General features: G+C 44.0%; 1 protein-coding gene across 5 annotated transcripts in view; it reads right to left on the bottom strand.

The window, feature by feature from the left end:
- Window positions 1-229: 229 nt before the first annotated feature.
- Window positions 230-16,787, bottom strand: part of LOC122555703 (anoctamin-7-like) — a 98,706-nt gene continuing 82,148 nt past the window's right edge. For 4 of the 5 annotated variants that reach the window (XM_043701740.2, XM_043701741.2, XM_087993865.1 and 1 more), the window contains 3 exons: window positions 15,312-15,402; window positions 6,669-6,788; window positions 230-2,152 (listed from right to left, as the gene is read on the bottom strand). In XM_043701740.2, coding sequence (XP_043557675.2) covers window positions 2,036-2,152; window positions 6,669-6,788; window positions 15,312-15,402 — 328 coding nt within the window. In that variant the 3' untranslated portion in view covers window positions 230-2,035. Of the gene's footprint in view, window positions 2,153-6,668; window positions 6,789-15,311; window positions 15,403-16,787 lie in introns of those variants that run through there. The other variant, XR_015759234.1, reaches the window with a different exon arrangement.

The raw sequence follows: 16,787 nt of genomic DNA, 5'->3' as shown, positions 1-16,787 counted from the left end.
AATATCTATCTATCCACACATTTGCTGTGATAAAAAATATTACAAAGATGTGTTGTTTACAGAGACATGTGAAACTCTAACTTTCTGTACTGGATATACAGGACCTTGCTCATTAACTTACAGTTGCCAAAAGACAGTGCGTTAGCAAACTGTGCAGCATTTTCCTCAGGAGGTAGATATTTGAAATATTCCAGTTTCAAAGGTCGAGTCTGGGTTTTTGAAGAGCGGATGGTTTTGTAGTTTGTTAATCATTTTATTGAGAAATTCGATTGCACATCCACTCTCTATATGACCTTAACGTCCTCCATTCTGCATGGCACCCATTGGAATTTGCCCCACATTATCCAGGAGATTTTTCTGTGTGATCAGGATAACCTTGTTACTCAGACGAGTGTGTGGGTGTTCAGTGGCTACATTGACATAAACTTTGAAACAGACCCTTGTACTCCAAGGTAAGCCATGTCTCGAGAATGGGAGAAAGTGAGGACTGCAGGGGCTGCAAAAGCAGAGCAGGTCAGGCAGCATCTGAGGAGCAGGAGAGTCGATATTTCGGGCATAAGCCTTTCACATTCCTGACTCTCTGGCTCCTCAGATGCTGCCTGACTTGCTGTGCTTTGCCAGTGCCACACTTTTTGACTCATGTCTCGAGAAATGACTACTGTGGCTCATCATTGTCACTTTCTGTCGATCTCAATGGTCCAGTGATTTTCCATGGACATTCACTGAGGTAATGTCAGCGTTCTGATCTCAGCGTGGCCAACTGGTAGACTCTACCACTTTGCCAAGCTAGAAACAGAGCAATCTCTGAAGGTTCCTGGTCACCATCCAAGGGATGGTGTAACTGTTGTGAGAATTACGGACACGGATGACATTGTGCTTCCTGTAGTTGAATAGCCGGCCAGAACTCAGTGATCAGGCTCACACGTTGCAGAGCTGCCACTGGGATGGAACAGGACTCCTGTGAACTTTGGCTTCCTCGAGAGAGGGAGGGATTAGGGAAACAGAATTTCTGAAAATACCCATTAACCACTCATAAGTCTTATCCAAATGAACTTTCCAAGTCAATACTTACGGGGAGGCAATGGGGGGAGCATGTTTGAGGTAGGTGGGGGAAGCTCGAAACTACTGGGGAAATAGAAGCTGACAGGACCTCTGCTATAGTTTACTCTCGTTCCTTCTTTTCCTTGATAGGTGACAGACAGGGAGATCAGAAGGTGAGCTGTGGAAGAATTGGCCCCCGGCAATCCGGAATGAGCAGCAATCGGTGGGAGCGAGGGAGGGATCAGAGCTGAATGTTTGTACGGCTCTGCTGACGCCTCAGCTAAAAATGTAATCGTACAGACCTGTAAATAGGAATGATTACTCTGTTTCGGTATGCAAGGAAATGGAATGTTTACATACGTATGGCGTGTCCAGTTGTATAGATCGTCAAAGTATTTTATGAATAAAGTATATTTTTGAAATTAAAAAAAAAGTTCGTACTGGCTTCCCTTGACCCACAAGCAATGCTAGAAACAAGCAGTGACCCACAGGATCGGCCTGCTGCCAGTTTACTTCAGTCACCGCCTTTCCTGGGAATGCCAGGAAACGGTGCATGAGGGTGTTCAACTCAAATCACTGCCAGAAGATCTGGAATGGAGAGCCTCACTTAACTATTCTGATTGTAGACCCACCAAAAATCCACAGTGTTTAAAACAGGAGTAGGTGAATATTTGGTTGGGGTGTCAGGTTCCACAAGAAATGGGACCTGGGGAGGCCATTCTGTCCATCAGTCCACTCTACTCCTTGATAAGATCTCCCCTCTCCTATCCACCCCCACCCTGCATAACCCTTGACCCCTTTGACATATTGAGGCTCATTTCCAGACCCTCCCACAAACCGGTGACAGTATTGGCATTGGGGGCAGGGTTTAAAATATCCCTGCCCTGGATTTCAACCATTTACGTCTTTTTTGAGCGAGCTGAGTGGGTTTTTCTGATCAGTTTCAGATTGGATTCGCATTGTTACAGTACAACTGGTGAGTGAGGTGTCCAGGCTAAACTGGTGCATCTTCTGGGATTGCAGGCAGATCGTGCTTGTCTACAGCTGCTCTGGTATCTGATAGTCTCAGGCTGACAAATCCATTGGAGCTTTCTGACTGTTCCAGAAAAACCTGAAAAGCAACATGGAAAAGTTTCATTAATACCGGAGATATTAATGTGTGTGTGTCTGTGTGTGTGTGTCAGGGTCTGTGTGTGTGTTTCTGTGCCTGTGTATATGTGGGTCTGTGTGTCTGTGTGTGTGTGTCTGTGTGTGTGTGTGCGTGTGTGTGTATGTGTGTGTTTATGAGTGCGTGAGAGTGTCTACATGTGCCTGCCTGTGTATCTTTGTATATGTCTTTGTGTATGTGTGTGTTTGTATGTGTGCATTTGTGTGCACATTCATGTGTGCACGCATGTGTGTGTGTGTCTGTGTCCGTGTACATGTATCTGTGTATATGTGTTTGTGTGTGTCTGTGTGTATGCGCGAGTGTGTGTGTCTGTGCTATGTGGGTTTGTGTTTATGGCTGCAGTGCCATTGTTTGTGTATACATGTGCACTTTGTGTGCTACATACATATGGGAGATATGACTGCTAAGTCATTGACAAATTCTGTGGCTTGTCCCAAAAGTAATGCATTTTTCCCTTGTCCCAGAACCCCAGCTGAAACCTGAATCACCAATTCAACGTGGGGGCACTGATGGAGGAATTGTCACAAGACAGCCATTTCCAGAAGGCATGCGATAAGGTACCACATGTTGGGCTACTTAATAAGAGCCCATGGTGTTGAACCTAATATATTGGTATAAGGGGGCATTTTCTGGATGGCAACTAGTAACTAGTGGAGTGCCACATGGATTAGTGCTGAGGCCACAATTATTTACAATAAACATTAGTGACTTGGATGAAGGAAGTAAATGCACTGTAGCCAAGTTTGCATAAGACACAAGAGTGGCTGGGAGGGCAATTAGTGAGGAATATAAGCAGTTTAAACAAGAAGGCAAAAACCAGTTCAAAGGAACATGGCGTGGAAAATGCGATGTTATGTGTTTTGGCAGGAAGAATAGATGAGGTGCATATTATTTAAATGGAGAAAGACTGCAAAAAGCTGCAGCAGAGCTGGATTTGGGAATCCTTATGCATGAATTCCAAAAAGCTATCACCTAAACTAAACAGATTATATGGCAGTCAAGTGGAATGTTGGCCTTTATTTCAATGGGAATGGTGTATAAAAAAGGTAGGAGAAAGTGAGGTCTGCAGACGCTGGAGATCAAAGCTGAAACTTTATTGCTGGAACAGCACAGCAGGTCAGACAGCATCTAGGGAAAAGGAGATTCGACGTTTCGGGCACATGCCCTTCCTCAGGAATCTGAGGAAGGGCATGTGCCCGAAACGTCGAATCTCCTTTTCCCTAGATGCTGTCTGACCTGCTGTGCTGTTCCAGCAATAAAGTTTCAGCTATAAAAAAGGTAGACCTTACTAAAACCATATAAGGCACCAGTCGGACCACAGCTGGGATACTGTGAACAGTTTTGGTCTCTTTGTCAAAGGAAACATATATTGGTGTTGGAGGTAATTCAGAGAAGATTCACTAGACTGCTTCTGGATATGGAAGGATTTTCTGATGAGGAAAGGTTAAAATACTAAAGGGGATTGATAAGGTGGACATTGAGCAGATGTTCTTCCTTGTGGGACAGTCTTGATGAAGAGTTGATAGTGTGGTGCTGGAAAAGCACAGCCAGTCAGGTAGTATCCAAGGAGCAAGAGAATCGATGTTCCAAGCATAAGCTCATCATCGGGAATGAGTCTTGACCAAGAGATCATAGATATAGAGTGACAGGAGGTTGGTTTAAATCTAAGATGAGGAGAAACCACTTCTCTCAGAGGGTCGTGAATCTGTGGAACTCACTGCCCCAGAGTGCAGTGGAGACAGAATCAATCAACAGATTCAAGAAAGAAATAAGACCATAAGATATAAGAGCAGAAATTAGGCCATTCAGCCCATCAAGTCTGCTCCACCATTGAATCACGGCTAATAGGCTTCTCAACCTCATTTTCCTGCTTTCTCCCCCTAACCCTTGATCCTCTTGACAATCAAGAACCTATCTATCTCAGCCTTAAAGATACTCAATGACCTGGCCTCCACAGCCTTCTGTGGCAATGATTTCCATAGATTCCCCACTCTCTGGCTGAAGAAGTTTCTCCTTATCTCCATTCCAACCTTTACTCTAAGGTTGTGCCCTCGGGTCCTATTCTCTCCTACACATGGAAACCATCTTCCTAACATCCACTCTGTCCAGGCCATTCAGTATTCGGTATGTTTCAATTAGATCTCCCCTCATCCTTCTAAACTCCATTGAATGTAGACCCAGTGTCCTAAAACATTCCTCATACATTAAGCTTTTCGTTCCTGGGACTATTTTCATGAACCTCCTCTGAACACACTCCAGGGTCAGTACATCCTTCCTGAGATATGGAGCCCAAAACAATATTCCAAATGTGGTCTGACCAGAGTCTTATGGAGCCTCAGAAGTACATCCCAGCTTTTATATTTAAGTACTCTCAAAATAAATGCCAACGTTGCATTCGCCTTCCTAACTTCGACTCAACCTGCAAGCTTATCTTGAGAGAATCCTGGACTAGAATTCCTAACTCTCTTTGCACTTCAGATTTCTGAATTCTATCCCCATTTAGAAAATAGTCTATGCCTCTATTCTTCCTACCAAAGTGCATGACCTCACACTTTCCCATGCTGTATTCCATCTGCCACTTCTTTGCCCGCTCTCCTAACCTGTCCAAAGCCTTCTGCAGCCTCCCCACCTCCTCAATGCTACCTGTCCCTCTACCTACCTTTGTATCATCTGCAAACTTAACCAGAATACCCTCAGTTTCTTCATCTAATGTATAAAATGAAAAATTGAAATAGAAAAGTGAAATAGTTATGCTCCTGATGAAAAGCGGGATAAAGGGCTAGGGGGAGTAGGCAGGTACGTGCTGTTGAGACCAGGATAAGATCAGCCATGATCACGTTAAATGGTGGAGCGGGCATGAAGGGCTGAATTGCCTATTCCCACTCCTAACCCCCAAGTTCCTGACTCAGAGTAAGGGGTCGCCCACTTAAGACAGAGGTGAGGAACACTTTTTGTTCTCTCAGAGCGGACTGAATGTATGGAATTCTTTACTACAGAGGGGTGTCAAGATTGGATCGCTGAGTATTTTCGAGGTTGAGATAAACATTTAATCAGTAAGGGAATCAAGGGGAAAGGCAGAATAGTGGAGTTGAGAATTATCAAGTCAGCCATGATCTCACTGAATGGTGGAGCAATTCAATGGGCTGAATGGCTTACTTCTATTCCTCCATCTTAGTGTCTTCCAAACACACCACACAGACCTATAGCCCCAACTCCGATATAGTTACTACTAAAAAAGGAAAGTATGCAAATTATTTTTTAAAAACTGTACTAAATATTACACTGAAGTTACTCCCAGATTATTTACAACAAATTGTTAAAGTGTTTTCTGTGGGAAATGGGTAGTAATTATTGGCTATCCCTAACTACTCTTGAACTGAGTGGCTTACTAGACAATTTCAGAGGGCAGTTACAAACCTGCCACATTGTTTTGGGGCTGAAGTTAAGTATCGGTCAGACCAGGTAGGAAAGCCCCTAAAGGACATCAGTGAACCACATGGTTTATTACAACAGTTGGTTATTGCTTCCTGAGTCACGATTACTAGGATTAGCTTCCAATTCTAGGTTTACAACCAACTGAATTTAAATTTCTCTACCTATTATTCTATTTGAACCCAAGACCCACAAACACTCAGTTGTGCCTCACGATTATTAATTGACTGACATTATTACAATGCCACCATTCTCCTGTAGAGTGGCAGGATAACTCAGTGGTTAGCACCGCTACCTCACAGCGCCAGGGACCTGGGTTCAATTCCAGGCTTGGGCAACTGTCTGTGTAGAGTTTGCACAAACTCCCTGTGTCTGTGTGGGTTTGCTTTGGGTGCTCTGGTTTCTTCCTGCAATCCAAAGATGAGCAGATTAGATGAATTGGCCATGCTAAATTGCCCATAGCATTCAGGGATGTGTAGGTTAGGTGCATTAGTCAGGGGTAAATATAGGGTAGGGGGAATGGGTCGGGGTGGTTACTCTTTGGAGGGTTGGTGTAGACTTGTTGGGCTGAATGGCCTGTTTCCACACTGTAGGGATTCACAGTCACTCCTTACCATTTCTCGGTCCCCCTTTTTGCCCTTTAACCTGGCCCTGTGGTAAGACTGATGTCTCTACGATTGTCCCAACTCCATTTATGATCCCCAAACCTCTGTCAGCTCTTTAACAGTTTATCATCATGACTCTCCATCAAGGTATAACAGCTACCCCTACTGCCTCAATCACATAGAATGGTTTCACGAATTAGAATTAGATTCATGGTCAGATGCACTCAAGTACAGAGATACATGCGTACAACGAAAAGTGTACAAAGTCGCCATTTCTGGCGCCATCAGGTGTTCTTGTCAGATTTCACGACTGAATTATGCATGCCTTCATTTGCAGAGAGTGACATTGCAGTCAATGATATTCCTAATCAAACCAACAGACCCATCTCCTGCATATTGCACTGATTCCTCTGTACAATTACCTGGTTCTCAGCCAGAGCTTGCTTTGCCAAGTAGCGCTCCCTCTTCACTTTAATTTCCACAGATTCAGGGATGTCTGGGACCAGCAAGTCAATCAGCCGCACAATGAAGAATACCACATGCTGCCAGAGAGATAAGAAAGGAGGGAGTTTAAGTGCGAGCAGTGCTTTCACTGGATAACAGCAAAGTGTCTAGATGTTGCTGAAAAGGTCACACTTAACCTCTCAATATTACATTCAAACTTAATAGATTAAGCACTTATGATTACCCAATAAAACGTTTGTGTGTTAAATTGTATGGAATTTATGTTTGTGAGTTTCTAATCATGTTTAACTCCATGCCTGATCCCATTTTGCTCCATGTCTGATCCAATTCTACATTGAGTCAGGTTCTGGTTTCACTCTTTGTCCATTGATCTTGAGCAGGGTGTTTAAAAGGCTGATATTTCACTATCACCCCGTGTGCAGCAATCAATATGAATTTCACTTATATTTTCCCGGAAATACATCCAGGGAAGTTATTTGGGTGGAACTGAGAAGTAAGAAAGGGATGATCATCTTATTGGGATTGTTATTATAGACCCCCCAATAGTCAGAGGGAAATTGAGAAACAAACTTGTAAGGAGATCTCAGCTATCTGTAAGAATAATAGGGTAGTTATGGTCGGGGATTTTAACTTTCCAAACATCGACTGGGACAGCCATAGTGTTAAAGGTTTAGATAGAGAGGAATTTCTTAAGTGTGTACAAGACAATTTTCTGATTCTGTATGTGAATGCATCTACTAGAGAAGGTGCAAAACTTCACCTTCTCTTGGGAAATAAGGCAGGGCAGGTGAGTGAGGTGTCAGTGGGGAGCACTTTGGGGCCAGTGACCATAATTCTATTTGTTTTAAAATAGTGATGGAAAAGGATAGACCAGATCTAAAAGGTGAAGTTCTAAATTGGAGAAAGGCCAATTTTGACGATATTAGGCAAAATCTTTCGAAAGCTGATTGGAGGCAGATGTTTGCAGGTAAAGGGATGGCTGGGAAATGGGAAGTCTTCAGAAATGAGATAACCAGAATCCAGAGAAAGTATATTCCTGTCAGGGCGAAAGGGAAGGCTGATAGGTATAGGGAATGCTGGATGACTAAAGAAATTGAGGGCTTGGTTAAGAAAAAGAAGGAAGCATATGTCAGGTATAGACAGAATAGATCGAGTGAATCCTTAGAAGAGTATAAAGAAAGTAGGAGTATACTTTAGAGGGAAATCAGAAGGGCAAAAAGGGGACATGAGATAGCATTGGCAAATAGAATTAAGGAGAATCCAAAGGGTTTTTACACTATATTAAGGACAAAAGGGTAACTAGGGAGAGAATAGGGTCTCTCAAAGATCAGCAAGGCAGCCTTTGTGTGGAGCCACAGAAAATGGGGAAGATACTAAATGAATATTTTGCATCAGTATTTACTGTGGAAAAGGATATGGAAGATATAGAGTGTAGGGAAATAGATGGTGACATCTTGCAAAATGTCCAGATTACAGAGGAGGAAGTGCTGGATGTCTTGAAACGGTTAAAGGTGGATAAATCCCCAGGACCTGATCATGTGTACCTGAAAACTCTGTGGGAAGCTAGAGAAGTGATTGCTGTGCCTCTTGCTGAGATATTTGCATCATCGATAGTCACAGGTGAGGTTCCAGAAGACTGGAGGTTGGCAAACATGGTGCCACTGTTTAAGAAAGGCGGTAAAGACAACTAGGGAACTATAGACCGGTGAGCCTGACCTCGGTGGTGGGCAAGTTGTTGGAGGGAATCCTGAGGGACAGGATGTACATGTATTTGGAAAGGCAAGGACTGATTCGGGATAGTCAACATGGCTTTGTGCGTGGGAAATCATGTCTCACAAACTTGATTGAGTTTTTTGAAAAAGTAACAAAGAAGATTGATGAGGGCAGAGCAGTAGATGTGATCTATATGGACTTCAGTAAGGTGTTCGATTAGGTTCTCCATGGGAGACTGATTAGCAAGGTTAGATCCCATGGAATACAGGGAGTACTAGCCATTTGGATACAGAACTGGCTCAAAGGTAGAAGACGGAGGGTGGTGGTGGAGGGTTGCTTTTCAGACTGGAGGCCTGTGACCAGTGGAATGCCACAAGGATCGGTGCTGGGCCCTCTACGTTTTGTCATTTACATAAATGATTTGGATGCGAGCATAAGAGGTACAGTTAATAAATTTGCAGATGACACCAAAATTGGAGGTGTAGTGGACAGCGAAGAGGGTTACCTCTGATTACAACAGGATCTGGACCAGATGGGCCAATGGGCTGAGAAGTGGCAGATGGAGTTTAATTCAGGTAAATGCGAAATGCTGCATTTTGGGAAAGCAAATCTTAACAGGACTTATACATTTAATGGTAAGGTCCTGGGGAGTGTTGCTGAACAAAGAGACCTTGGAGTGCAGGTTCATAGCTCCTTGAAAGTGGAGTTGCAGGTAGATAGGATAGTGAAGAAGGCATTTTGGTATGCTTTCTTTTATTGGTCAGAGTATTGAGTACAGGAGTTGGAAGGTCATGTCAATCATTAAAGCCTAGTCAATGGAGGGCAATTCTTCAACATCCTGTCTCATCAGATACAACCTTATTGGCTGCTCATGATCAGAACATCCCATTGTCCTCCAAAGATTGGAGCCTGGAATTCATTCTCAGAGGGGAATGGTGTTTCCCCTGTTGCCTACCACATGGATGGAGATGGCTGAAAGTCAAACTGAAAAGGAGGTGTATTCATTAAAAGGGGCTGCTCATTTGTTTTGTTCTGTGCATAAAAATGATCAGGACTTGAGAGCTGATATAAAAGTATGGAGTGGAGTGGACAAACTGGCAATCGCACTGAATTAATAGATGGTAGGTGAAATATTCTTGACAAGCTCGTGTTAGTTAAATATCTAGAATCTCTGCCAGAAACTGTCATGCAGAACAATAAATTTAACAGAAATTGGACAGGTGCTGGAAATGAGGAATATTAGTGAATGTGAGGAGCTGAATAGGAATATCGAAATGAACAGTGTGGGTGATGTAGAAAGGAAGATTGGATTGGCTGAGTGATTCCAGTGTGTGAGAATGTGAAGGTGTGATTAAAATCAGAAGAGTGCATGATTGCAGTGGAATAGGAGAAGGCATCATTGCATTTTTGCTTCTCAGTCATAAAGGGCAGGAGTTCAAATGCCAGGACAGGACCTGGGTATGCAGTGGGATGCAGTACTGTTGGAGGTGCTTACTGTCGGCTGGCATGTTAAACCAAATTAGCTAGTCTCCCTATTTAAACTGATATGAAGAATCTCTCAGCTTTGTCCACTTTTATTAAAAAGCTGGAATTCTCCTGATGTGCTGAGCATTGCTTATTCCTCAGCCAGCATCTCCCAATGAGACTACCTGGCTAACCCTTAAGCAAAATACTGTGGATGCTGGAGATCTGAAATAAAAACAGAAAATGATGGAGAAACTCAGCAGGTCTGGCAGCATCTTTGGAGAGAGACACAGAGTTAATGTTTCATGTCCAGTATTATGTTTCAAAAGGAACAGTCATTTTCGGACTCAAAACATTCTCTCTCCACAGGTGCTAGAGGACCTGCTGAGTTTCTCCAGCATTCTCTGTAGAATTGTTATGAAGATGCCTCATTTCTAATATTTTTGGGGGACGTATGTTTTGAAGGATGGCAGAAAAATGAATTTATTTCAAGGTTTTGTGGAAATAACTGGATTGATTTCTTTAAAAGAGGTTATCAAAAGGCTATGATGGATATTGGAACTTTTTTAAAAAAAAAACGAGGCTTCCTAGAAATTATGTGAGGTAAGGAATAGGAGGATAGAGCAGATAAATGTGTGGCTGAGGACCTGGTGCAAGGGAGAAGGGTTCACTGGATCATTGGAATCTCTTCTGGGGTAGAAGTGACCTGTATAAGAAGGACAGGTTACACCTCAATTGGAAGGGGAGTAATATACTGGCAGGGAGATTTGCACGAGCTGTTGGGAAGATATAAACTAGCAAGCTGGGGGGATGGGGGGGGTGGGAGGGGAGGTGGGGGGTCTGGTGGGGGTGTGGGGACTGGGGTGGTGAGTGGGACCCAGGGAAATAGCGAGGAAAGAGATCAATCTGAGACTGGTAGATTTGGGAAAAGGAACGAGTTAAATAGTCAGGGCAGACAGGAACAAAGCAGGAACAAGGTAGGACTGATAGATTAAACTGCATTTATTTCAATGCAAGGGGCCTAACAGGGAAGGCAGATGAACTCAGGGCATGGTTAGAAATATGGGACTGGGATATTATAGCAATTACAGAAACATGGCTCAGGGATGGGCAGGACTGGCAGCTTAATGTTCAAGGATACAAATGCTACAGGAAGGATAGAAAGGGAGGCAAGAGGGCGGGGGGAGTGGTGTTTTTGATAAGGGATAGCATTAAGGCTGTAATTAGAGAGGATATTCCTGGAAATACATCCAGGGAAGTTATTTGGATTGAACTGAGAAATAGGAAAAGGATGATCGGATGATCACCTTATTGGGATTGTATTATAGATTCCCCTCCCCCCCCAATAGTCAGCATGAAATTGAGAAACAAATTTGTCAGGAGATTTCAGTTATCTGTAAGAATAATAGGGTGGTTAGGGTAAGGGATTTTAACTTTCCAAACATAGACTGGGACTGCTGTAGTGTTAAAGGTTTAGATGGAGAGGAATTTGTTAATTATGTACAAGACAATTTTCTGATTCAATATGTGGATGTATCTACTAGAGAAGGTGCAAAACTTGACCTACTCTTGGGAAATAAGGCAGGGCAGGTGACTGAGGTATCAGTGGGAGAGCACTTTGGGGCCAGCGACCATAATTCTATTAGTTTTAAAATAATGATGGAAAAGGATAGACTGGATCTAACACTTGAAGTTCTAAATTGGAGGAAGGCCAATTTTGATGGTACTGGTCAAGAACTTTCAAAAGTTGCTTGGGGGCAGATGTCCGCTGGTAAAGGGACGGCTGGAAAATGGGAAGCCTTCAGAAATGAGATTATGAGAATCCAGAGACAGTATATTACTGTTAAGGTGAAAGGAAAGGCTGGTAGGTGTAGGGAATGCTGGATGAGTAGAGAAATTGAGTTTTAGTTAAGAAAAAGAAGGAAGCATATGTCAGGTATAGACAGCAGATATCAAGTGAATCATTAGAAGAGTATAAAGGCAGTAGGAGTATACTTATGAGGAAAATCAGGAGGGCAGAAAGGGGACATGAGGTAGTTTTGGCAAATAGAGTTAAAGAGAATCTTGGGGAGGTGTAGTTTTAGTTGTATGTATCACATTTCAGCTCTATAGATGCTCCACTGTTAGGTTTATCCAAAAGAAAGCCAAGGTAGTGTGGCTAGGAGAATGCCAGGAATCTTTTGAGCAGTTGAAAGCCGTCTTGATTGATGAACCCATGTTAGCTTCACCAAATAGCATGAACCTCTTCAAGGCAGCAATTGACATTTGTGATTTGTGGGTGTGTGGGTGGTTCTGTTATAGAAACATAGAAAATAGGTGCAGGAGTAGGCCAGTTTGCCCTTTGACCCTGCACCACCATTGAATATGATCATGACTGATCATGCAATTTCAGTATCCCACTCCGTCTTTCTCTCCATGATTCCCTTTAGTGGCACAAGAGTCACATCAAGCGCCCTCTCAAATGTATCTAACGAACTGGTCCCAAGAGCTTTCTGTGGGAGAGAATTCCACAGGTTCACAACTCTCTGAGTGATGAGACTCAGTCCTGAATGGCTTACTCCTTATCCTTAGACTGTGACCCCTAGTTCTGGACTTCCTCAACATCAGGATCATTCTTCCAGTCACATAAAAGTGGATACATCCCCACGACCTGATCAGGTGTACCCTAGAACTCTGTGGGAAGCTAGAGAAGTGATTGCTGGGCCCCTTGCTGAGATATTTGTATCTTCGATAGTCACAGGTGAGGTGCCAGAAGAATGGAGGTTGGCTAACGTGATGCCACTGTTTAAGAAAGGTGGTAAGGACAAGCCAGGGAACTATAGACCAGTGAGCCTGATGTCAGTGCTGGGCAAGTTGTTGGAGGGAATCCTGAGGGAAAGAATGAACATGTATTTGGAAAGGCAAGGACTGATTAAGGATAGTCAATATGACTTTGTGCATGGGAAATCATGTCTCACAAACTTGATTGAGTTTTTTGAGGAAGTAACAAAGAGGATTGATGAGGGTAGAGTGGTAGATGTGATCTATATGGACTTCAGTAAGGCGTTCGACAAGGTTCCCCATGGGAGACTGGTTACCAAGGTTAGATCTCATGGAATACAGGGAGAACTAGGCATTTGGATACAGAACTGGCTCAAAGGTGGTGGTGGAGGGTTGCTTTTCAGACTGGAGGCCTGTGACCAGTGGACTGCCACAAGGATCGGTGCTGGATCTACTACTTTTTGTCATTTATATAAATGATTTGGATGCGAGCATAAGAGGTGTAATTAGTAAGTTTGCAGATGACACCAAAATTGAAGGTGTAGTGGACAGCGAAGAGGGTTACCTCAGATTTCAATTGGATCTTGATCAGATGGGCCAATGGGCTGAAAAGTGACAGATGGAGTTTAATTTAGATAAATGCGAAGTGCTGCATTTTGAGAAAGCTAATCTTTGCAGGACTTATACCCTTAATGGTAAGGTCCTAGGGAGTGTTGCTGAACAAAGAGACCTTGGAGTGCAGGTTCATAGCTCCTGCCTCTCTTTTGCAGCACTTGTAGCCTTGTATGCTTTGCTGTTTCAAATGCTAATCTAAATAGTTCTTAAAGGTATTGAAAATTCCTGTCTTTACTACCTTTTCAGGCTGTGAGTTCCAGATACCCATTATCTTCTATGTGAAAAGATGCTTTTCCTCAGATGCCCTCCTGCCTCTTACTTTGAAACAGCCCCTCTAGTTATTGACCCCTCTACTAAGGAAGAAAAAAAAACCTCCTTATCTAACCTATCAATACTTCCTCATAACTTTCTACTCCTCAATCAGGTCCCCCTCAGCTTTCTGTGCTCGAAGGACAACAACCTGAGCCAATCTAGTCTCCCTTCAGAGCTGAATCACTCCAGGCCAGGCAATAACTTGGTGCATCTTCTCGCCATCCCCTCTAGGGCAATTACATCCTTCCTAGAGTGTGGGGACCAGAACTACACACAGTTATACAGCTCCAATCACTGATGTATTTCTGCCTGTGTCAGCATCCTGGTTATCATCCATACTCCATTAACAGTTAACATTATTACCAACATAGATAACCTGTTTCAATGATGCTGATTAAGGAATAGATACTGGCCACTGGTACTAAGGACAGCTCCCCTACTTGTCTGTGAAATACTGCAATGGGGTCCTTTACAACCAGCTGAAGTTTATCATCTGATCTAATCTGAAAGCCAATGCAGTGTTCTCTGGATTGTCAGCTGTAGCTCATGTGCTCAAGTCCGACAGATTTTAACCTGGGTCCCTGCAGTTCAGAGGTGACAGTACAAATCACTGAGCCATGATTGACACAAACCATGGGGTCTCTATTCACACTGAGCTCACCTACTATAGTGACATGAAGGTAATGAAACACAGACAAAGTATTGAGACCTGACAACTAATCAGGCCACAGCTAGAATATCACCAAAGAATCCCTACAGTGTGGAAGCAGGCCATTTAGCCCATTGAGTGCACACCGACCCTCCGAAGAGCATTTCAAACAGACCCACCACACCACCCCTGTCCCTGCCTACACTATCCCTGTAACCCTACATTTACTCTGGCTAATCCACCTAGCCTGCTCATCTTTGGACTGTAGGAGGAAACCAGGGCACCCAGGAGAAATCCATCAGACACAGGGAGAACGCGCAAACTCCACATAGACAGTCAGTCATCGAGGGTGGAATTAAACCCAGGTCTTTGGCGCTGTAAGGCATCAGTGCTACCACTGAGCCACTGTGTTACCTTGGTCACCTCACTTCTAGAAGGATGTATAAGAAAATCTTTGGGAGAATATAGAGGAAATTAACCAGAATTGGTGCAAAAGGGCAGTTTTAGCTAAATGGTAAGTTTGCAAAAGCTGGGCTTGATTTCCTTGGATCAATGAGATTCATCAGGGATCTTATTGAAATGTTACGACAAGCTTGAATAAGGTCAACAAAGAAAATGGTTCCCATTGGCTGACGGAGACACAGATTTAATGTTTTGGGTAAGAAATGTGGGGGAAATGTGAGGTAGATGGAGACAGAGGAAAAGTATTATCTTTAAAGGAATTTGGACAGGCATTTGAGGGAAATAAACTTGCAGGGCCAAGGGGAGTGAGCAGGGAAATGAAACTGGATTGTTCCGCAGAGAGTCAGCATAGAGTCAATGAGCCAAATAACCTCATTTTTTACCACTGTGGCTCTTTGAATGTAAACACTCTTTCCTTTCCATTCCCTTTTGTGGATCAGATTAAACCTTTAAGAGTAAAACTGATCGTCTGACTGCAGGGTCTGTGCTGTCTGAAACATGTAGGTGTCAGTTCCTAAATGTACATCTCCAAAGAGCTCCTCCATGTCTGACTGGTATCACAGATCGATGGCCTTGTTCAGAACATCAATTACATTCCCCACGTGATACAATCGAACCAACTCACCTCAAACACAAAGACAAACGCCAGACGAATTGCCAATAGTTTCCAGTATGTCAGACTAAACTCGCCACTGGGATCCCTGAAATCTCTGTACCTGTAAATCAGCAAGCACACACACATTATGGGTTGCCAACTACTTTGGGTGAAGAGTCAACTGCATTATTTCTGTGTTCCCCTTGTGCCAGGAGACACCATCCACAAGGCACCAGTCAGGAGCGTGATGGAATATGCCCCAATTGCCTGATTGAGTGCACTTCCAACAACACTCTAGAAGCTCGATATCATTCAGGACAAAGCAACCTGCTTGATTAGCACCACATCCACCACCTTCAATATTCACTCCCTCCCCCATCAACACAGAGTGGGCCATCTACAAGATGCATGGCAGCAACTCACCAAGGGTTCTTAGACAACACCTTCCAAACCTGCAATTGCTACCAGAACAGGGGAGGGGAAACATGGCTAACTGCTGCTTCTAACTTGTATGTTCACCACCCAGCAGCAGCAGCAGAGGCAGCAGGTTGTCAGGGTAGGTATGCGTGTGTGTGAGAGTGCTTCAAATTGGAGCCTCCCTCTCTCAAACTTTCCAAAATGCGAAATAAAATAGGATGTTTGCAGATGTGGGGGGCAATTGTGGAGGGTGTGGGGGTGGGGTTTGTCCCCTTTGGAGCAGCACTTCGCAGAACTCAGGTGGCCGGGGGGGTGGGAGCTGGGGGTGTTGTGGTGGGAGGAGCAAAGCAGGCCTTAAAGCCGCCTCATCAGGTCTGCCCCCTGGGGGCCAAGTCCAGCATCTAAACTGTCCTCCGTCCCCTCTAGGAATTACCTGTTGGCTCCCTTCAAATTGGTCTCAAGTGGTCCTTATGGTCATGTAAGTGTCTACACCACCACAAGTCCAAATCCCACATCTGGGAAAATAGTCCAGGGCAGGAGCTGGGGAGTCAGAATGCCGGTCGCCCGTTTCCCACAATGACTCATATTCTGATGCTGTGGAAATACTTTGGGGTGTAGGAGTGGGTAGACAGAGTTTGAAAGTGAGAGACTGACCAACCGGAACTGAGTTCCAAACCCAGGGACCTGGGTTTGGAAAGTAAAGAGGATAACATGGCTATGGGCTTCACTGTCATACAATTATTCGACTTGGATTGTTGTCCGGTAATCCTGGCATCTGCACCGAGGTGAGGAATCGGGGGACGGGTGGGCAGGGGGTGATCCAGGACTCCGTCTGAGGAACGTCTCCAATTGGGCTCATCTCCACTAATTCTGCAGCCTTCCTATTTCCACCGATGGTCCCGATACCACTGATAGCCTGGCTCTCCTGTGCAGCAGGTTCTTAATTGGTAAGGACATCAAAGGTCATGGGGAGAAGGTGGGAGAATGGGATTGAGAAACCTATCAGCACCATGATCGAATAGCAGAGAAGACTTGATGGGCCAAATGGCCTAATTGTGCTCCTCTACATTACAGTCTTAACAGGAACTG

The sequence above is a fragment of the Chiloscyllium plagiosum genome, unplaced genomic scaffold, assembly GCF_037043375.1.
Source record: "Chiloscyllium plagiosum isolate Xiang-an unplaced genomic scaffold, Cpla_swu_hap1 HiC_scaffold_13, whole genome shotgun sequence".
Classification (NCBI taxonomy): Eukaryota; Metazoa; Chordata; class Chondrichthyes; order Orectolobiformes; family Hemiscylliidae; genus Chiloscyllium; species Chiloscyllium plagiosum.
Note: the sequence above shows the minus strand (reverse complement) of the source record. Positions and strands in the feature narration are given on the sequence as shown.